This window comes from Pinus tabuliformis, chromosome 7, assembly GCF_031772625.1.
Source record: "Pinus tabuliformis cultivar Carrire ecotype Pingquan chromosome 7, CPIR1, whole genome shotgun sequence".
Lineage (NCBI taxonomy): Eukaryota > Viridiplantae > Streptophyta > Pinopsida > Pinales > Pinaceae > Pinus > Pinus tabuliformis.
The window spans coordinates 279,505,543-279,529,375 of NC_142293.1; the positions used below are offsets into that span (position 1 = coordinate 279,505,543).

Genomic DNA, 23,833 nt, shown 5'->3' on the forward strand with positions numbered 1-23,833 from the left:
TAGAGGAATCAAATCTCTTTGAAGTGAAAATCTTTCCTCAAGTTTTACACTTGCATTTTGAGAGATTTGAACCACCTCAATGCTTGGTGATCAGGAGTTAAAATGAGTCTATGCTAGTTATAAGCCAATTTTGAACTATGAGTAAATCATAAATCTAGAATTGATTATTGGCAAAATTGAATAACAATGAAAAATTAGATAACAAAATTGGTTGTTTAAACTATAAACAAATTTTCAATTTTTTAACTATAAAATAAATTTAAAAAAATAGATATCACTTATTAAGTATTAACAAAATTGGATAAAACACAAACTTTGACTTTTTTAACTATAAGTAAATTTCTAAAAAAATCATATATTTCAAATTAATTATTAATAAAATTGAATAAAATTTATAAGTAAATGTCATATATTTCAAATTAATTATTAGTAAAATTGAATAAAGCTTATAAGTAAATTTCTAATACAATCATATCTTTCACTTAATTATTACTAAAATTAAAAAAGCTTAAGCATAAACCGTATATCTAATTATTCAACAGGTTAAGATAAAGTCTTAAGAACGTTTTGGGTGAAAAACAAACCGTCAAAACAACGTTTTATAAACTTTAACACGTCACAAAAGACGGTCACTTCAATTTTTCAAACGTTAAATACGGGTAAAATAGCTCGTGACGGGCAAATTGCCCGTCAAATTCCATCATTGCCCTACCGGCCCAGGCAGCGACAAAACACTGGCGAGTCGGCGACCGCCCCTTTGATACTCTTAAGAGCCAGTAAATCGGATGGGGTCATGCCGGTTTCCTGAGATTTTTTTGTTAAATGCCGTGGCTGGCGAACGCGAAAACAAGGGAAGCATATTCGCTGCATAGAGAAACAGCGCGTAAGGCATATTCTTGGCCTCTCTGGGTTTAGCGGGAATCGATCTCGGTACATTGTTGGCATATTCCCGAAGTGACAGATAACAAAAGAGCCATGGTTTGCACGGTACAAGTTGCGAACCCAAGCACGAATGCTAACCCTAAGTCTTTGGCAGGTGACTGGGTCGAGCCTCTCCCCAAGGAATTTGATCCGGTTGAGATATGCGCTCCCTTGACCGGGACGGATGGGGACGAAAATGGCAGTGTTAGTAGCCGTTCTGATAATGGCCAAGGTTCTGGAAATGGAGAAAAGAAAGAAATTGTGCTCGGCAGGAATATTCATACGAGCTGCCTTGCGATCACCGAGCCGGACGTCGACGATGAGATTACAGGTGAAAGAGATGGCTACATGGCCAGTGTTTTGGCCAAGTACCGGCGGAGTCTCGTGGAAAGAACGAAGCACCATCTTGGTAAGCTATTTTCAGATCTTTGTCGGTATATTTGCGGGATTTGTTCAAATGCGAGATTTGACAGAGTCGAAATGAACTTGATCTAGTTATTTATGTTAGATAACATTAGAACTAGCCTTTTAATGTAGGTATTTGTTTCACATTGTATCATTTGCACTTGATTACGAGATACGGAGTAGTCTTCATGGAATGTCGTTTATTATTCTCTATTAATGTCTATTTTCACCGAAATGTCACATCAAAACCGACGTCCTGATATATTTAATAAAATAAAAATTCTATTTTCTTTTCCTATATCTAAAATGTAATTTAAAAAATGGAAATGTGGATGTCCCATTTTTTTTTTAAATCTTTATTTATACTTAATAGATTATTGTTAAAGATGGATCCTCTTATAACATTAAAATTGGATTTCCAGATTATTTTTTTAAGGCAAATTAAAGAGCTATTATGGATTTTCTTTTTATTATTACAATATTAATGAATAGATAAAAATGGAAAGGTTATATTAGAACCCCGGTAACTGCTTCGAAAGCCATGATTTACCCTGTTCAAAGTTGCTTTTCTTGCTCCTCAGATCCTAAATCTAAGATTTTTTGATTTAAAACATTATGGAATTACTTGCAAACGAAGAGGGCAGGTCATTTACGTCCAGTAGTCCAAAAGATGTGTCACAGGCATAAACTACGATGGAAAAACATAAACATTCTATTTATAATGTGAACAGGATGAAGAGGATCTAAATTAAACTGGCATATATTCATCTTAACCATTTAGAGGTCTGCAATTGGGCTTCTTTTGATCTTGATAGTTCTAGGTTAGGATGGATCTACTAAAATAGAAAAATATAGACATTCCATTTCTAATGTAAAAAGGATAAAGAGGATCTAAAGAAAACTAGCATATATCTATCTTAAACTACTTAGAAGTCTTCAATTGGTGTTTTTTAATACCTCTTGATCTTGATAGATTTAGGTTAAGATGGATCTATGTTAGGTTAAGATGAATCTATGTTAGTATATGTCTGTACATCACCACCTGTATGGATCAGCTTAATCTCGGATCTAATAATCTCAATGAAAGATCAAAAGAAAAAAGTATAATTCTTTTGATCCTAGAAAGATCAGGAGTTAAGATATAATAACCTTGTTTACTTTATGATAGATTTTTATATTCATTTAGTTTTTTATTGTTATCACCCATTGTTTTTAAATTTTTGATTTCTAGGGATTTCATTTTTTTTTTTTCACTTTAGTTTCATTAACATCAGACGTGGCATATCTGCCTTGGCTGTGGATGCGCCTCATCAAGTGCAATAGATTTTTAGTAAATATGCATAGATTAGAGTACTTCAAGCTTCTCCTTTGATCATGGACATTATGAGACAGCAGAAATGTTAAAACTTCTCTCCTTTTTCACTAAATATGTAAAGGTCGGATTGCTTCAAACTTCTAGATTGTATGTTCATGTCAGGTGAAACGTAATTCCAATATTATATGGTATTTCTTTGACTGTGCTGGCCATTCTTGATTTTATACATTCAGTAACACTAAAACTTCCATCTTTTACACTGTAAATATTAGACTACTTCAAGCTTCTTTACATTGTCTTGATTTTGTATAGCATTTTAGAGGAGCATATTTAGGACATCTTCTGATATTTCTTCAGCTTTACTGCCCAATGTTGATCTTGTACATTTATCGAAAACACCAAAACTTGGATTCCTTTTCACCAAATATGTAAAGATCACACTAGTTTCAGCTTCTTTACAATGCCATTGATTTTGTATTACATTTCAGGAGAATATACCTGAACGTTATCTGAATTCAGCTTCACTGCCCAATCTTGATCTTATACATTATCAAAAACAGTGAAATTTCCATCCTCTGTCACTAAATATTTCTCATGCTGATATTTCTTTTGATGGCCTTATTTGTGAGATCCATTGCGTTATAAAGGCAACACATATGAGGATTTGTCACCATAAACCATTTTGAAAGTTCGAAGAACATTTAAATTTTGAAAGAAATGAAATGAAGTTTGACTTTGAACAATGAGAAAATAAGCACTTGAGCACTTTGACAAGTGTCTTGTCTCAACAATAATCTCTTCACACCTTTCTAAGAAACCTTCTAAGAAACAATTGGTTAACCCAAACTTAGATTCAACACATTTGATGGTTTTGCCATGTTTAAATGCCATCTACTTAGGTCCCAAAAACATCCTCTGGAAATTTATCTTTTGGTCAAGTGGAAATTTCAAGGAGATGAAGTTAATTGCAAATATGTTCAATGCGAGATGAACAAGTTCCTTGCCTTTTGTGTATATTCTCATGGTGTTGAGGACATTGTGTGATTGTAAATGCATTTGGTTATGGGTTTTGCCTATCTACAACCTCTTTTATCCAAACAATTTATCCAATATCCTTGTTACGTCCATGATCTGCACAAAAGATAAATCCAATCACCAAGCACAAACTTCTTAGCAACTTGAGGACCACCTATTGTCACCTTAGTGGTCATCCTCCTTGTAGGCCCCCAAAATGCATGGGAATTTTGAGAGATTATTTCTAGTCTTCCAGTCTAAGTCACCGTGTTCAGCGAACAAAACCCTTGGAATTCAAAGTTCGCCAAACTTGACTGCCTGCCAAATTTATTCGATTAGATTCACAGAACGTCAATGCGAACACAAACTTGAACTTGAATCGAATAAGAACTCGAACTCAAACGCGAGCAAAATTACAAAAGTCACATTAAAATTGATGAAATTCATCTTGTGTTCGATTAATTTTCGTTAGATAATAATTAATTTTTATTTAAAAACTATAGCCCTAAATCTACACCATAGGCTCACAATCTAGTTCTACCTCTTCAACCTCACAATTGTGGCAAGCTACAACGTACAACACATTTTAATCTCTCGTGTGTCGATCGCTGCATCCTGGCAGCCATAGTGACGACAAATGCAAGTTGCAAAGATGATAGGTGATGCTATATTCGTAGAGGAGCGTGTACTGATTCGATAGAACCATTGCAGTCGACAACCATCTGATCTCAATGTTTTTTCACTGCTATATCCAACCAAATTCAAACCCAGAGGCATGTCTCTTCCATAAATATTAGATAATAATGTGTTCTTCCATTTCTTGAGTAGATATGCAACGCCAAAGATTAGATTTTAGGTTTGGGAGGCATAATTTAATCCCAGAATCTTTTTTACCTAGTGCTTACATTTGTGGTGCATGTTGCTATTGGATTTTCAATGAATTTATTAGTATATACGTAAATTAGAGTTCAAATTTCAATTTATAGTTTATCCCAAATTTCTCTACACGTTGCCATTGATGGAGGAGTTGCCTCTTATCATAATTCTGGATAATTCTGGATATTTCAATTTATAGTTTATCCCAAATTTCTCTACACGTTGCTATCTATGAATTGTCTGCGTTAATGGATATGCTCTGCAGTTGTAATTAATGCTCTATGATTGTTCCAGAATCCACTCAAGAATGGTTTAATGGATCTGACATCTTTACTTTGGCCTATTTCAGTTTTTGAATGATTCATCGATATTGTTAATAATGCGAAGTAATAGATAAAATCATGTTTTATTTTATCCTCTTAGTGATTTAGAGTTTTGTTTTAGCTTATGGAAATTCATAGCCAACCTATGCAGTGGCTCAACTTGGCAATGGGCATGGTATTTTTATCTCTGCCGATATGTGTTTTAAACTTTAATTTTATATATATTCAGATTTATAATATGTCGAACTTAATGCCGAATTTTATCCTCAAAATTTCAAGTGTCAAACTTTATTCAAATGTCAAAGTCACTGAACTCGAACACGAACACGAACGCGGTGACTTAGTTTCCAGATACAAGATAATTTTGGTGGGAGATCAAGCTAGATTTCTTATGTGAGATTGTTGTTAATATAAAGGGCTTACTATCAAATAGAAATCAATAGGGCCTTGTAGGCAGAGTTGGTTAGATTTGCTCATACGTGAAATGGAGAATCTTTTTTTTCCTTGTTTCATTAAGCATTAACACAACATTAAAATCGAGATATTTTAGGATTGTTCAGTGGTAGGAAGGGTGATAATAGTGTAAGCCTTGTTCAACAACAATTTCGACAGCTTTTGGGACACACATCTTCCCAACAAATTGATGATATTGAGTTAGAAGTGTTTGCGCTTGAAGGATTTATCATAGTAATGGGAATCTTGGAAGGATTTTACCAATGCATTCCTTACAACACTGGTATTTCTAGTGTCTCGGGTGGTTGTTGTGACTAGTATTTTAAGATCTCATTTAAATTATTCTAAGCACCTTTTTCTTGACACTTCTCGAATGGTATTGAGGCAGGTTTAGGTCTCAGTTTTGGCCTGTTTATATGTGCAAGAAGGTGATTGCTTTTAGTGATGAGGGTGTTAGATTGTGCCTTTTTGGGAAGTCTAGCTATTGTTGGAATACTTGTTGATATTTGATGAAAGTTGATGGACACTTCAAGATGAATTTAAAGATTATGTTTTTGAAAGAAATATGCTCCAACTCAAGTATGATCCTCTATCTTTTGCGGTTATATTGTTGAGCAAGATCCATTATTGGTGGGCCATGGTCAAAACATGGGCTCACAAGGCAAGGGTTTGCGGTCATACTGCATATGTTAATACCAACAATTGCAAACATTGTCTTGGTACAAAGAAACCTTGTATATCTCCAAAAGGAGCAAATATGGAAGTTCTAGGGAAAGGATTTTCACAAGGATCAATACCATGTATTATTTCATCAATGGATGGAGTAGGCCACTCCCTATCATTTGTTCAAGAACCTAGAGCAATCCCTATAATTGTTGTTGCAATTCAAAATGCCATGAATATTGGGTTGTTCCTTTGGCTAGAATACCATTGCTTATATTCAAAGGTCATTAAGGGTAGAATGCATACTTTATGAGGTAGTTTTTGAAGCATGATTAAAAAACAAAGGAGAGGCAGGATGTCCAAGCTCAAGGAGGCATGAGTCCACACCTTGATCACCCCCTCGATTTGCAGACAATGAGATCCACTTTTTAAGTGTTGTTTTAAAAACCACCAACCTTTTCTTAGCTCATATCCCCATGAAGATCCACCTTCCAAAGGTTTGGTCAACCATATGTGGAGGAACATTACCCCTATTTTGAGCTCCATGACTATTTTTCAAAGAGAAATGGTTTCTAATTAGTTATCTGGAGGAGTGTTTTAAGGAAAGTGGACAACTGGCATAACAAACCTAGCATTTGACAAGGTGAACAACATTAATTAGGGGTTCTCACCATAAAAGAGGTCCGATGATGTTTTTAGAGCATGATTCAAGGAATGAGGAATATTATTTAAGGGAGGGTGTTTCAACTTTTGAGGAGTTGGTTAGTTCTCAACAAACTCTTACACAATCTTCTTTGGGAGTTGCATCAAATCCATTTTTTGTGGAGTTTGTTAATGTACTAGGAAGAGTGCCTATCCTTTAGGGAGTTTTTGTTATTCCTTGGAGATATTTGAATCTAGATGCCACTTACTATTTTTTTAAGAAGAGTGGTCAAGGTGATTGAGGATATAAGATTTAATTACTACTCCTTGGAGAAAGATTTGATAGTCACTAAATTATTTGTTTATTGTATTAGAGGTGAGCCCATATCTATATAAAGAGGATCCTTCTCATTTAGTTGAGATGTTTGTATTCATAGGGAAAACCCCTCTACACCTACTTGAATATTTTGTAGGAAGAGAAAATTAAGGAGAAAGCAAATGTGAGGTGTCCATAACTCTTCTATTTTCTCTTGGATAATTGGGGTTTTATGTTGTTGGAAATGATCTCAATAGAAAGCGAGTTTTTGCACATTGAGAAGGGACTAGGGTTGAGGTTCTTACCCTCCTTAGTCCTTGATGTAATTCAATATATTGGGGAGCTTGTTGGTAGAGTAACATATTTGTTGTGGCACTTGTTATGGCAAACTAATCTTATAAGATTGTATGTGATGTGATATTTTGCTTGGGCTCTTCATTCTTTAGAAGGTTGTCTACTTATTCCTTTTTATTTATAATTTCATGTTGTGGATGTTCTTTCACCATTGAGATTGCACATCATTTACTAGCTACAAGTACCTTAGTTGTGTTGGTGTATTTGTTGTTAGGGCCCTCGCTTTCATATAATGTGAAAATTCACTTGAACTAATTATGGCACGCCATGGCATGACTTACTTACATCTTCTCCATACTCCTGTTTGTTAATATTTTTTGACTCCATAACCTTTTGGATTGGCATTGGTCTTGGCAACTTAGCATCCACAAAATTTAAAGTGTATCTACACATTTTATCTCAAGAAACCCTCCTTTTGCTAGAGGGAGTCGACCTAAAGTGAGTGAAGGTGTCATTGTGGTGATAATGGACAATCCGTCCTAGGTCCCCAAAGGTTGTACTTGTGTTTAAGGGCTTTATCACTTACAATGTAGGTTCGGGATGTAACACTCCTAATTTTAGGATGTCTCTTCTCTAGTACATTTTGGGATTCTTATTGTGGTAGGACCACAAATTTGGTCTTGTGAAGCTTGATATAGAATTCATATTTGTAGAATGAAGGTACATTTAGATTAGGATAATAAAGTGATGGACTGTCAAAATCGATTTTTATCCATTGGGGGATGGAGTCGAGATCATAGGGAAAGTAGACGTGAGTATGATGGAGAAGCTGTAATTATGTACTACACAGGCCAAAACAAATTTCATTTTGTGCAAGAATAAGTGAGGGCCGTTATGTAAGATGCACCTTCACAACCATAAGATTATTGTCAACTAATAACATGCAATTGTGACCAATAGAGAATTCACCAGATGAAAGCCTAAATGAGGTGGATTGTGAATGGTGGCTTTCTAAGTGAAAGATCAACAAATAATATATCATATTTTCAAAATTGATTTCATTATGAGATCAAAGAGCCATATTCTAACACACTTATTCCTCATTCTTAATTACAATAGACTTAAAACAATGAATGAACAACTATAACCACAAATTTCATCGAGGAATTTATTTTGTTATTCACAATTACATCTGTAGTGTTATGGAGGATTTTACTTAGCCCTAATGTCCTCTTATTGGAGCAATAATATGCTTCTATAAAGATTATTTCAGCAACGAGATACAATGGGAAACCTTGTGAAACCCTAGTCATTCATGCAAGAGAATGGAAAAATGGAGAAACCTTATTTTGAGCTTAACCCTTTCAAGAGATCTTTCTTTCAAGAGATCTTGAACTAAGCTTAGAGGGAAAATTCCATTCATCCTACCATGTCGTTGCAAATGAGACTTTACTTTTATAGAGCTTCTTGTAAAACATTTTACAAAAAAGATTGTTGACTAATTTCTACATCCTCAAATCTTTTGTAAATCATATTAAAATACATAAAGAAGGTTTAGAAGCCACCTCTAAGCTAGGTGATCCTCATTAAGGGTGAGAAGATGCACAAAATAGGGCTTGATTTAGTCTTTGATGCCACATGTCACCTTCCTCGCATGGGTGATCTCCAAGAATGACCATCTAGTAGCTTCCTCTTTCCAAATTTACTATAGAACTCAAGAAAAGCTGGAGCACTCCATTAGAAATGATCATATCTGGCCTAGGGTTTTGAGGCAACAACACGTTAAGTCCCTCAATATTTATCAAAATCTTTATAATGACCCCAGTTCAAAAATGCTGCAACTACTTGCATTTATTGGCATTGGTTTGGCGACAATCTAGGCACTCTATCAAAAGACATATGCTCTTCTTCAGAAAGAGGTCTTCCCACTTTATGTGGTTATGTCACTTTGATAGGGCATTACTTTTCTTTTTTACATGTGACCCTTTATTATGCTACAAAAGCCCCCATATATCCCTCAAAATGACAGGCTTTCCTTCCTTGAAGAATCTTTGACATGTATGAGAGGGTTTAGTGACACATGTCTATCCTCCCTCAAAACCTCATTGTTGTCTTGTAGATGATGCCTAAAGCCCACAAGAATTATGAGTTATATGCCTGAACATATGTAGAATAATGTGAGATGAACCCAAGTAGTGAGAATGTGAGAAATGTCTTTGAATATGTGAGTTTTGTCTTGAAAATTGTGAAGACATCCCAAAGGCATCCTCCAATGGAGAAATACGCATGAAAATATTTAGATATGTACACAAGTGCACCGATAGGTCAATTCTGCTACATGTGAAACCTTGCCTCCAAATATATGAACACGACAACAAAACATGTCTTGAAGTACATGGATATCCATCAACATGTGAAACAAAAGGCAAAGTTGCAAACACATGGATCTTCATTGCCATCTGCCAAATGAATCATATCATGCTCCAAAGTTATTATATGCTGTTGCAATGCTATTGAAAAGAATGCCTCTGAAAATGCAAATTGGGTTTGCATTTTCAGGTGGTAAATGCAAATTGGGTTTGCATTTTCAGGTGGTAACAATGCACGAACTTTAAATCTATGCAATGTGTAACACAAGAGGTCCAAAATATGGGGCAGTACCTAAGCTCAAAAAGACTACCAACAGCCATGTAATTAGTTGCGTTCGTGGTAACAATTTGTACATGTTCTCCCTCATGAACAACTTCATCATTTCACATATCAGTTGGGAACTTTTATCTTTGTTTGAGGCATCGACTGGTTTGAGAAAGGTTGTGCCCTTTTGACAAGACACACAGGAATTTTTTGAGGCTCTATTCATTATATCTGTCCATCCATCACCCATGGTGGTGGACTTTGATTATGTCTGTGATGAACAACACTCAACAGGTATAAGGTTGACATCTTCATTTTTTTCTACCAACAAATTGAATATGGACATACTCTTACCAACCTAATTCATTATATCTGTCCATCCATCACTCATGGTGGTGGACCTTGATTATGTCTGTGATGAACGTTACTCAACAGGTATAAGGTTGACATCTTCAATGTTTTCTACCAACAAATTGAATATGGACATACTCTTACCAACCTATGCCATTCAAGCTCAGTTGCGAACTGGGTTGTGTGTGAACAAAAATGTGTAAATTTCCAACTCCACAGCTCAAATTTGTAGAATGGGAGGAGGCAGAGTTTTCCTTTCACTTTGAGTTATAGGTATGTGTGGAAAACATGGGTCAAACATTCTGAATTCAACACAGGGAGGCAACAAGAGGGGTATTCGAAGAAGATTGGGCACCTTTGAGATTTGGCATTTATTCTTGCTTTCTTGGCTTTAATTATGGAGGGTATCAATGGCCAAGTTGGCTTTGCGATTCTAAATTCAACATAGGGAGGCGAGAAGAGGGTATTAGATTGACCACCTTTGAGATTTGCCATTTCTGCATTTATTCTTGCTTTCTTGGCTTTAATTATGGAGATTATCAATGGCCAAGTTAGTTTAGCATTTAACATCTTGGTCAACATGTAAGCAAGGACCAATGGCATAGCCATGGGCGAGGTGGTATTTGAATCTAAAATTGTCTCCACCACAAGGAGTTTGGAAAAAATTACATAAAGTCTTAGCTGATCCTGTAATCTTTTCACGGTAACTCTGAGCAAAGTATTTCACCCTTGGCATTTTCACTATTTTGGTTTAATGTATTGCGGCTATTTCGTGGGAAGGAGTATTTTGCTGCTGCACTGCTTGCTGATATCTTCTCCAGTTAATTACTGTTATGAAATGGGACAGTTGACAGCAATGTAAAAGCCTACAGGCCAAGGGCCAGGGCTACAGGCTCTAAAATCTTGAAAAAATACAATAGTATATATATACCCTAAAAATTCCTTTAAAAGTTGTCATAAACCTTAAATAACAGACAGCAACAAATGAAGGATGAAAACACAGTGTAGAGGTACCTCCAAGGGTGAAAAAACAGCGGTGAGAGGCCTGTAACAGTCGCTTATTAAGGCAGCTATTTGATGCCCTTAGATGCCCAGCTGCATCAGTGGATTACTGACAAGTGTTGGTGGGTGCTCCAGATGCATCACTTTGTACTCCTTTTGGATCACTTGCAGTCAGTCTGGCAGAGAGGAAATTTGCCCAAGCAGAGAAAAAATGGCAGCCTAGGGGTTTTTATGATTTCCTGGGCAAGTCAAACTTGGGATCATGAGTCAAGTTTAGGGATTGCCAGTTATACTTGGGTTTGCAGATTGACCCAAAAAACTCGTTTCCTGGTTGATCTACGGCAAGTTTATTTGTGATCTGGTGATCATATTTTCATTTAACTACGAGTTTTAACTTGAGGTCAAGAATCAGATATGTACTTTCAACCCTGTTCATTTATAGTCTTCAGCATTTAAGTCTTATAAACCGCTTCTATTTCTAGATTCAGATGTCTATTTCATGGCAGGCGCTTGAGGGTCATTTGGACCAAAACAATCTATATATAACATATAGAACCTATAGGTGCCATTTCACAATGGGACAATCCTCCAAACCATTATTTATGACTTATCTACAGTGCTGTTCGAATTAGTGTTGCTCTGCACTGTATGCTTCCTTTGGTTCAAACTTCAAACTGATCATTGTGCAACAATCTGAAATCAAGTTCATTGTATGGGAGGAATTTAACAACAATTTCTATCTTGTAAATTCATATATAAATCTGTACGTAGGGATCGAATATCAGAAAATTTGGTAAAACTACAAGTTTCCCTCGCTTATCAATTCCTATGAGCTCAAAAATGGATGAGGAATGAGTTAAGATGCATCCTATCCTCTCATCCCTTCCTCCATGGAACTAATTCTAAGTATGGAAGGCCATTCAGTACCCCCATTTATGACATAACCTCCTCCATCTTCCTATAAATTGAGCACTCATCTAAGTGATCAATGGATGAACTATGTTGAATTGTAAGGAGATAACGTTGCTATGAGAATGGACTTTGAGACAAGTATTGTTATGCTACAAGTTTGTCATGCTTTTGATGTGATGTGGATGGGATCAAAGCTGGAGGAGTGACTTCGAATCACACTTCATGGTTGTAATTTTTCCTTCTATTCAATAAAGTATTTGAACATTTTTCCCATATACTTATCTTGTTATATGATGCTTAGATGTGTGAATGTATCTGATTCCATTTACTTGTAATCAATAGATCTTTTTCTTTGATCGGTTCTTTGTCTTCTTATGATATTTTACTTATTTTATTATAATTTTATGCAATTATTTACTACAAGGTTTAAAAAATACGATTTTAATTCCTTGAACATATAAAATCCCTCTAAGCCACAAATTATTCATCCCTTTGTCATCTTATATTTTTAAACTTAAAAGTATGTAACAGGAGCACTGTTATTAAAACCCCAGTCATCACAAAAATATCACCTGGATTTAGTTATATAGATCGTCATTTATATTTGTCTGGAAGAGCCATAATTTTTATTTTGCACCATAATCTTTCTTCCTGTGATCAAGTTTTTCTAATTTGCTTTCCGTTCTATAACATGAAACTGTTAGCACGTATTAGATAATTTTTATCGAAGCTTTTTCCTTGGGCACATTTAAGTAGGCACTGATCCTACCTGTTTTTACAGGTTATCCTTACAATCTGGATTTTGATTATGGTGCACTGGCACAGCTGCAACATTTTTCCATTAATAATCTTGGTGACCCTTTTATTGAGAGCAACTATGGAGTACACTCGAGGCAGTTTGAGGTTGGAGTCTTGGACTGGTTTGCCCGCCTTTGGGAACTGGAGAAACATGAGTATTGGGGATACATCACAAATTGTGGTACAGAAGGAAATCTGCATGGTGTTTTAGTCGGGTTTGTACCTGTTTTCAAGTGACCCTTGGTAAAATTTCTTAGTATTCTTAATCTTGCTCTATCTTTGCTGAATTGGTATGTGTGCTATTATCTTTATGCAGGAGAGAGGTTTTTCCGGATGGCATTTTGTATGCATCACGAGAGACTCATTACTCAATTTTCAAAGCAGCAAGGATGTACAGAATGCAATTAGAAAAGGTGGATACACTAATTTCTGGTGAGATTGACTGTGCGGATTTCAAACAGAGGCTGCTTAAAAACAAGGATAAGCCTGCTATTGTCAATGTTAATATTGGTAAGTCTCACTGTATCCTTCTCAATGGGAACAGAGTGAATGCAAACCATTATAACCGTGGAAGTAAGGTTTTGTAAAGTAGTTTATTTCTAGGTCAAACTCCATATGTTGTGTATGCATTCTAGAGAATTTGTTTTAGAATTGGATGAACTTGGAGCAGATTTGTCCAAATAGACTTTTCTTGAAACTAATACATGTTTGAAATCCTGATTGTTATTCCATTAACTCCAGGGACTACGGTTAAGGGAGCTGTAGATGATTTGGATATGGTGGTTCAGACTCTTGAAGAATCGGGCTTCATGAGAGACCGATTTTATATCCATTGTGACGGGGCTTTATTTGGCTTAATGATGCCCTTTGTGAAGCGGGTAAGACACTAAACCATGGATCATTTTGCTTGAAAGTTTTATTTGGGTAGGATACATGCTGTATTACCCCTGTATGAATTATTACTTCAACCTCATTAACTGTAATACTAGAGTATGCAAAAGTGAAATATTTTTCTTATTTTTCTTTTGCTGTTTTCGTCTCACAGGCACCAAAAGTGAGTTTTAAGAAGCCAATAGGAAGTGTGAGTGTGTCTGGGCATAAGTTTGTTGGATGTCCCATGCCATGCGGTGTGCAAATAACAAGGATCGAGCACATAAATGCCCTTTCAAGGGATGTGGAGTATTTAGCTTCTAGGGATGCCACAATAATGGGAAGTCGCAATGGGCATGCTCCTATATTTCTTTGGTACACCTTGAACCGGAAAGGTTATCGAGGCTTTCAAAAAGAGGTTCAGAAATGCCTTAGAAATGCACATTATTTGAAAGGTCGATTTCGGTCTGCTGGGATTAGCGCAATGTTAAATGAACTGAGCAGCACTGTAGTATTTGAGAGACCACAGGATGAAACTTTTGTCCGCAGGTGGCAGCTTGCCTGCCAGGGAAACATTGCCCATGTTGTTGTGATGCCAAATGTAACAATAGAGAAGATAGATTTCTTTGTGGACGAGTTGGTTGAGAATCGACCAAAATGGTTTCCAGATGGGAAGGTTGTGACTCCATGCATTGCAAATGAGGTTGGTGATGAGAATTGTGCTTGCCTTCAACATAATCATACCTGAGTTATGCAATGTCGGTGAGTTCACTGGCAGGCACATAGTTGGCGATGAGAATTGTGCTCGCCTTAAACATAATCATGCCTACATCGTGCACGGGGGCCAAGTTCAGTGGCGTATGCCAATTTTCATCCCAACATTGCTGCTACTGATGCATTGCACTCTATTTGAATGTTGGATCTACTGTGTGCGCAATTTAAGAGCGCAATCTTCCATGTCACCATGGCTTGAGTGACTTATCATATTGTACTTTTTATGCTTATTTCATTTCATTTTAACCACATTCGGAGTTGTCAGTCCATTAATTGTACTGAACACTGGTTATTTGATTTGAAATTCTACAAGAAACTGGCAGGATGTCTTGTTATCTCAGTTTAAATAAAGCTGTAAACGTAGTAGTTCGTGCCAATATTATAACAAATGTGTGGTTGTTTACTTTTTCAACTGGCTTAGGAATATTTTGAATGGAATTGAGCTACTCTGTAGGCTTCTATACCGGTGTACTTCGTAATGTATGAATTGCGATTGTATAAATAGAGTAGGACCTCTGATCTGTTCTGTGCTTTGCTTCTGACTGTATTTGCGTTTAATCTGTCTTTGTTGTTCTTTGTATGAACATCCTCTGCAAACAATACTTCCACCATAATCTCAAGCTAACTCAACTTTGTGGTTGACCCCGTCTGCAACCTCCCGAACACGTTGCGTCTTTTGTTGGACAAAGATATAATCCTCTAATCCAAAAGCAGAGAGCGATTATTTCATTCTTAGATGTGGGTGAATGAAAAACTTTATATTCCATTGCGGACAATCATAATTAGAGCCATAAATCAACATCTGAAATTCCACACTTGTGTACACCATTGGATCAACGAGTGTACACAATTGGATCAAGGAGAAGGAGATGAAAGAGATGCATGTTAAATATAGAGAAAGGAGAACGAGATGGATGTTAAATAGTGAAATGTTTTTTTTTACTGGGTTCAGGTTAAGCTTAGGGAAAGGCCATTTCCAATGTTGGATGGAAAAATGATATTACTCACGTGTAAAATTGTACACTATGATCTTACTCACGTGTAAAATTGTACAAAGTGTAGTAGAACAAAAACACACTATATCATCATTATAACTTCATTAAGGGGAACGTACCCTTACCTCCTCCTCTAATCTCTATAAGCTCGTTGCTCATAAATCTCATATGGATAAAAGATTTAGAACATGCACATTATTGTGGGTTGTACTATTTCTCTCATTGTGGGGAATCTCTTTTTTGGCTCTAGTTATAATGAATATTACGCTTTTCTTTTAATTTTATATTCCCGAATGTTCTTATTCAATACTTGATTCAGATTTTGATATAATGATTTATGTTGTAATTGGGTAGGGATTGCTTGAATAATAGAGTTATGTTAGCTAACCAATGGTCTATAAATTATAATTTTTCTCGATTTTAATTTTGAAGTTTAAAATACTCTTATGGAAGAGTGTAAAGGTTTGTTTGTTTTTTTTTTTTTTTTTTTTTTGTTTTTTTAATTTATTATTATTTTTTGACAAAACTACATTTATACTTAAAAGGTTTGATATTCTATTGATTTATTCCCAATTGCATCATTATCAAAATTGACCGGCATCATTGATTTTTGGACTATAAATAAATCCGAAAGGATCATTAGTCTTTGCCCTATATATTAATATCAAATAATGAAAAGATATAATGAACTAAAAGGTTTGACATTCTATTGATTTATTTTCAATTGCATCACTATCAAATTGATTGGCGTCATTGATTCTGTGACTAAATTAATATGAAAGGATCATTGGTCTTTGCCCCATAGATTAATGTCAAATAATGAAAGGATATAATGAACTATATAGGGAAGGCTGCAAATTACTTAGGTCGAAAAATGGTATATGGTGATGGTTATTAATTATCATGCATAAAACAAGATCATCGTTAAAAATAGCTAGTTTATTATAAGCATAGAGGTTTTTTTAGATGGGCAACTTTTGTATTGAGTTGCATATGAAATTATGTTATTATTAGGTTCTTGTAGATCTTCAAAGTGATTGAAAGACAACTTTTAATTGAAAGGGAGGTTTGTATGAGGGACTGATGATGCCACTATGCTTTTTATTTTCCAACGAGTAACAACCTCAAAGGCATCCTTGCAAGGGTGATATATCGCTGAATGTATGATTTTTCTTGCCTAGATTTTCCAAATTCATGTGGTTTTCTTAAGTTTTAGACATACGATTGAGCTAGCTTAGTGGTAATGTAACACCCATAAGGCGACCCTCGCATTTGATGTACACATTATGTTTAGGTTGGTGAGCCTAGGACTACTTTGGGCGCTGATGTGCTCTTGCACGTGTTTTAGGCATGTGGGCCGATGTTTATATGCTTCTAGGCCAAGGAGCCTAGTGTCGTAAATAAGAAATCATGCACATAGTAATAAAACACACTGTTGTTGTAGACCAAGTTAGACAAATGAGTTTAGGGGCTTTGAGTTCATGAGTTTGAGAGGGGCCCAAGTGTTGAAAGGCTTAAGCCTAGGTAACTAAACTTTTACTAAAATAAAGCCTAAATCAAGAATCCATGTGTGTTTACATCAAGTCCCCAAAGTGACTTTGGGGAATGCCAACTATCTAAGGAGGGACATGCACTAGGAGGATTAGTGTACAAGGGGAAGACATCATTCTAGCTATAGGGGAAGAGGACGAAATTTCCCAAAGGGGGAAATGAAGGGGACAACTTATGACACGAGGAACCTTGGTAGGCTCTGAGGAGGATTTGGCGCTAAGGGTATAGGTTCATCGATGCGAGGCCAGTGGGTACTTGGAAGACCCTGTGGGCAGTTGGAAACTTCTAGATAACCAAAGTGTTTTGGGACATCCTTGGCTCACTGAGTTAGAAACCTTGGAAGGGTAGTGGCACAACCCCATGGATTGCAGGTGCAAAGAAGAGGGTGCACTAGCTAGGTTGTGTGGGCTAATGGGGGATATGAGTTTGTTGGTGGGAGGTTGTTGGGTTTGGTACCTTGCTTTAGGTAAGTCAAAGCCCCAATGGAGGGGTGACTAGATGATGATAGGTTATGAGCAGTGTGGTCTATGGCTCGATGGAACATCAAAGTTCTATAGTCAGTAAGTGGCTTTTCTCAAATTAAAGGTTGTGTTCTATTTAAATGTTCTCTGATTTGTTAATTTATTGTGTTCATGATGCTCGCAAATTATAAGTGTTTCCACACTTACATGTGTTGCAATATATAAGTATAGGATGCATTGTACGCTAATGTGCATTGAGCATATAAAGATGGGAATAGAGTAAATAAATGCTTTGGGATGTTATGGGGTGCATTGGTGGGCACAAATTATTCATTGTATCAAAGGTATTGGTACAAAGTCAAGTGAAATTTTTCATAGGTCGAATCATAGGGATAGGGAAAAGCCCTATTGGGTCATTGGGGATGTTACAAATGGTATCATAGCCCAGGTCACAACATTGGGCTTGCATGGGCCAAATGGCAAAACATTAGCAAAATTTGTTGGGTATGTCTATGAATTATTTGGTTATATATATATATATATATATATATATATATATATATATATATATATACGTGTACAATTCAAGGGTATGTTGTAGCCTAATGGCCATACAAACGGGTTAAGTTGGTTCATTCTTTAATCATGAAAATTGGGATCAAATGTGATGTCTTTGTGTGCACCAATTTTGTTGCTATGTATGTGTTGTTGCTACGACAACGACCCTCCAAATTTTTTGCTTATGTCAATTTTGGAGCCTACACCAATTGTCGTTTCAAGCCCCCTTTGTGTCGTCATGTGGTTTGATTTGTTATTTTTGTGTTTTCTCCTAATGCCGCGTCCTCCTAAGTCAATGTTTCTTAAGCGTCGTCACTTAACCATTAAAAGAGTTTGATTTAGTAAGTTTATGGTTATGTGAACTCATAATTTTTCTAGACTTAGAAACTCACCTTCTTGCCATGAACACACTAAAAAAAGCACACAAAAGCGGGGAAAAGAAACAAAAAGCAAGAAAATCACTCACAAAAGCAAAAACACACTTTAAAGTTGACGAAGACATGCACTTGAGTTGAGCGCCCTCCTTCGAGTTGAAGCAGTGTGCCCTCCTTGAGCACATTCATTTAGGCCGAGCAAGTGCGCCCGAGTAGCGCCTTACTCAGGCGCACTCCTTCATGTCGAAGACATGCGCCCTGTACAATTGCATACATGAGCCAACTTGTTGCATGAGGGCGCACTCCTAGAAAATAGGAGCCCCCTTAACTCCCCTTAACTAACCCTTTCATGCGATGACAAGAGGCACTCATGCATGGATCAATTTTGCATGTCAATTTCTTTAAATAAACTCAGTGAATCATTCTTGCATAATCATTTCATTTGAGTTGAATGCATAACTGGGGAATCAAGAAGTTCTTCATCAACTAATGCAACAACTTTGCATGCTCAATATTTTCACTGTTTTTCATGATTTCACTATCAAATCTTGCTTTGCTTGCTGTTGATCACTTGTTTTACAGTTTTTTTGTTAGCATTTTTGTTGAATCTTCATCTTGCAAGTGTTAATCCACTGTCGCATGCAAAAAACTCTTCACATTCTTGAAACCTTCCATCTTCCACTATGCATGCGGCAATAGCTATAAATCCTTGCAGATCATTCTCCTCATTTGATCATCGAATTTTATTGTTTAAACTTATTCTTGAGCTTCTAATAGGCAAATCACACTCTTTGAGCTCGAAGCTCCATCATCGTTGAAAATTGCACCCTGTGTGACCAAGTTTTCTTCCTGAGTGCATGAGCGCATCACGAAGCCTTTCCCTTCAACCCTTTAGAATGCTACAATGTGCCCTCTTTGCCTTAGAGTGCATGAGCGCATCATGAAGGCACAAAGCCTTTCCCTTCGACCCTTCGATGTGCTACAATGCGACCTCCTTTGCTTGGGCACATAGGTGCATTGTGAAGACTTGAAGCTTTGTTTCTCTCATCCTTCTTCCCTTTGGCATGTGAGAATGCACCCTCTTTATCTCCTTGTGCGCATGGGCGCATAGGGAAGACCTAAAGGCCTATTTTTCTCCCCCTTTGACCCTTGAGGGTGCGATAATGCGCCCTTGTTGATTTTTCTTCCTTTCTTAAGCGCATGAGCGCACTACGAAGCCCCTAATGACCATGCATGTCCCCTTCATGCTTTGAAAGTGTGCCCTCCTAGTTTGCATGTGTATTTTCTCTTGCATGCAAGTTAGTTTAGGCTGTCGTTCATAATTTTTCATGATCTATTGTCTATAATGGCTTTTGAACTGATTTACAAGTATTGCTGCATAGTTAGGTTGTTTTAAGCTAACACTATCACCATGAGTGTGTTGCCGCAAATAGGTGCTCATGTTACACGTGTTGCCGCTTTGTCGTCATCTGTTGGAGACATGCCGCCTCGCAAAGTGATCTCCAAAGAACTTTCAGAAGAAAGTGCTGATGAACTTGTGGAAGTTACAAGGTCCAATGTTCCCATATATGCAGATACTCAATGCTTCATTGATAAAGTCACACAAGTCACTTGGAGAAAAATATACAACACATTCATGCAGGAGAGGTTTCCTAGGGACTTAGAAGATTTGCATGCATATATCAATATCAAGAAGTCCAGGATGCACAGGATCGTATGTAGATCGCTAGTCATGCCATGTGCAAAAGTAATTGAATGGATCATTACACACATGGATGATTATCACATTATGCTACGCAACAGGAGTGGTGATCAACGCGCCACCTATATTGGTGAAGACATGCAAACATTATAAGATACTCAAGCCCACTAAATAAGTCAATGATGATTTTTACACAAGATGGGCAACGCTTGACACTACTGATGTTTTCGAAGCATGGTGTCGAGAGCCAACCAAATTCCTCCATCACCCATCTACAATGTATCCAACGAAGATTCTCAGAGATGTCTATTAGTACCTAATAGCTATGTATTATCGGTTATATGGGTTTAAGAACGCTGAGGTGTTCTAAGAGAACTGGATATACATGCTCAATATAGTAGTGACCCATGGAAAAGTTTTCAATTGGGTTGATTTCCTATCATTTGAGTTACAGCGTCCAGTGGGACGGGTTAAAGCATATTTCCAAACGAACTAGACATCAAAATTCTACATGTCTGCATTTCTCTTAGATGGAATCTGTGCATAGTGCACGTTCCCGGGATGAAGTGGAACTGGACTCCTAAGGAGAAGTTCCCAGTTTACTTCCAATGCAGAGTGTTATCCAAGTTGAGCTTCAAAAGCATATAGGAAAAATTAGATAACATTTCTTTGTAGTAATCTTTCACATGATTTTTGAGATCGATCCTCCTTGCATGACTGATCAAGTGAAGGAGTCTCTTCGAGATATCAACGTAGACTGGTTTGTAGCTTGAGAGGGCACATACATCATCTGATTTAGTTGTAAGATATCCCCTCATCTTATGCCGCGATATGTGACTAGCAAAGTGGTCATGCAAGAAGTTGCTAATCAGCTAGACAAGGGATTATCATGAATTCTTCATAGGACGAAGAAAGCCCCTTAGCCTATCTTTCCATTGAGGATCAGATTGTATGAATTAAAGAGCCACAAGGCTACGACAACATATATACATGAGCTGGATCGCCTACACTTCGCCACCAAATATTTCCATGGATATGATCCCAAATGAATTGTCAGGCAACATTGTCAAATGATCGGTCATAATACAAGGTACTCATCTATGTCTACAACATAAGGTGAGAAGATAAAGAATTGGTATAATGCTAGAATGAAGACACCCAGTTCACTCCACGTTCCACCAACTCAAGATTTGCAAGAGCAGGAGGAGGAGATAACACCTCAAGTAAGGAAACTATCTCCCAAGAAAAGGATCAGATATTCATCGACAGGCGAGAGCGACAAGAAATGGAAAGAGGAGATAACACCTCAAGTAAGGAAACTATCTCCCAAGAAAAGGATAAGATATTCCTCGACAGACAAGAGCGACAAGAAATGGAAAGATGATCCCTTAAGCTCAGTAGCTAGACAAGCAGAATATGAGAGACGAGAAGCAGAAGAAGAGGAGAGGAGGAGCCAATGGGATGAGTTGCTTGAAGAGCAAGAAGAAGAAGAAGAATAAGAAGGACGCAGGATAGAAGAAGAGCAACAATGAAAATCCCAAGAAGATGAAGCAACACAAAGATTGGAAGTAGAACAATGGACTCAGGGGTTGGAAGAAGAGCAGTTCAAGGATGAAGATATTATCCAATCAATAGAGGAAGAACCAGGTACTCCAGGGGAGAATCCCCTCATAGGAAGTCATCTTCCATTAGGAGAGATGGGGATTACACCACCAACAAACCGAGTCATGGATGTATGAAGCGTAACTTTTGATCAACTGAAGAAGAGGATCGTACAACAAAGGCATAGGTACTTCCTACAAGATCCTCAAAATCCAGTCTTAGTGTCTACACGTGATCACTGCTAACACTACAAGAAATCCGAGGGCACTTATGGTAGAAAATGTTGCATTCGCTACAACGACATAGGATAACTCAAATTACTTATTGGGTAATAATGCTAGGTTAAGAAGGGAACTTGCTGCGACAAAGAAATAGGTAAAACATGTTGTAGCAGAGAACCAATGATTGCCATCACAGAAATTCAATGCCATGGAATGGCGGTTAGCCATGCTAGAAGACATAACACCTCAAGTAAGGAAACTATCTCCCAATAAAAGGATCAGATATTCATCAACAGGCGAGAGCGACAAGAAATGAAAAGAGGAGATAACACCTCAAGTAAGGAAACTATCTCCCAAGAAAAGGATAAGATATTCCTCGATAGGCGAGAGCAACAAGAAATGGAAAGTTGATTACTTTAGCTCAGGGGCTAGACAAGCAGAGTAGGAGAGATGAGAAGCAGAGGAAGAGGAGAGGAGAAGCTAATAGGATGAGTTGCTTGAAGAGAAAGAAGAAGTAGAAGAAGAAGGAATCAAGATAGAAGAAGAGCAACAGAGGAAACCCCAAGAAGATGAAGCAAGACAAATATTGGAAGCAGAACAATTGACTCAGGAGTTGGAAGAAGAGCAGTTCAAGGATGAAGATACTATCCAACCAATAGAGGAAGAACCAGGTATTCCAGGGGAGAATCCCCTCATAGGTGGTCATCTTCCATTAGGAGATATGGGGATTACACCTCCACCAACAAACCGAGTCATGGATGTATGCACAAAGGCACATGTACTTCCTACAAGATCCTCAGAATCCAGTCTCAGTGTCTACAAAAAGGGTGATCACTGCCAACACTAGAAGAAATCTGAGGGAAGTTATGGTAGCAAATTTTACATTCGCTACAACGACATAGGATATCTCAAAGTACTTATTGGGTGAGAATGCTAGGTTAAGAATGGAACTTGCTGCGACAAAGAAATAGGTAAAACATGTTGTAGTGGAGAACCAACCACTGTCATCAAAGAAATTCAACGCCGTGGAATGGCGGTTATCCATGCTAGAAGAGTTGGGGCCAATGGAGGATACTATGACACGACTATATGATGAGATGATACTTATACAACAGATCATGGCTTCTCTTATTGACATTCAAAAGAATGCACAGAAAATGGTGAAACTCCTAAAGATAACAAACATAGCAGTTGACGAGATGCAGGAGTGTGTTGCCAAATATTTGGATGCTCCACAAATTTGGAAAGGAAAGACAAGGTTTCCGTTGAGATAGACAAAGTTCATTTGATACTCCACCTACATAATTACTCTCATCTTGGAGCACAATCGGTTAGTACTATGGCTTCCTACAACTGACTGCATAATGGGTTTGAGTCTCTTACAAAAAAGCATGAGATGCCTGCCATTGGATCTCTTGAAGCAATCAGAGGCAAGGAGGTCATCTTCCAGGAGATCAGAGAATATATTGAATAAATCAAGCAGGCAACAGAACATGAAGGCTTGGAGGTAACCAAAGACATTATTCAGAAGTATGCCTTTACATTAGTCAAAGTGCACATGAAAATTTCATGGTTGTGGAATAATGTATAGTCAAGCTCCAAGAACATACTGATGAAGACGTTAGAAGTGAATATGTGCTACAAAGGGGACTTTCCAGACCGGACCGAAGACACCACAAAGGAGTTCAAAGCATGGCACACTTACATCACAAACAAACTCCATGAAGAAGAAAATGATTTATCCATTTGATCAATCTTTGTCCTTTTAACAATTTTGTCTTATTAGGCCACTGTCTCATTTGTAAA

The 23,833-nt window shown here is 37.2% G+C and overlaps 1 protein-coding gene and 1 long non-coding RNA gene across 2 annotated transcripts in view; both read left to right on the forward strand.

Moving 5' to 3' along the window:
- LOC149246959 (uncharacterized) overlaps positions 1-23,833 on the forward strand; it is a 44,718-nt gene that overhangs the window by 2,622 nt on the left and 18,263 nt on the right. The window lies entirely within an intron of this gene.
- LOC149246960 (serine decarboxylase-like) lies at positions 734-14,812 on the forward strand. Its single transcript, XM_089458066.1, has 5 exons — positions 734-1,330; positions 12,903-13,134; positions 13,236-13,429; positions 13,661-13,797; positions 13,965-14,812. The coding sequence occupies exons 1-5, from the start codon at positions 976-978 to the stop codon at positions 14,535-14,537; spliced, it is 1,491 nt and encodes a 496-aa protein (XP_089314192.1). The 5' UTR covers positions 734-975; the 3' UTR covers positions 14,538-14,812.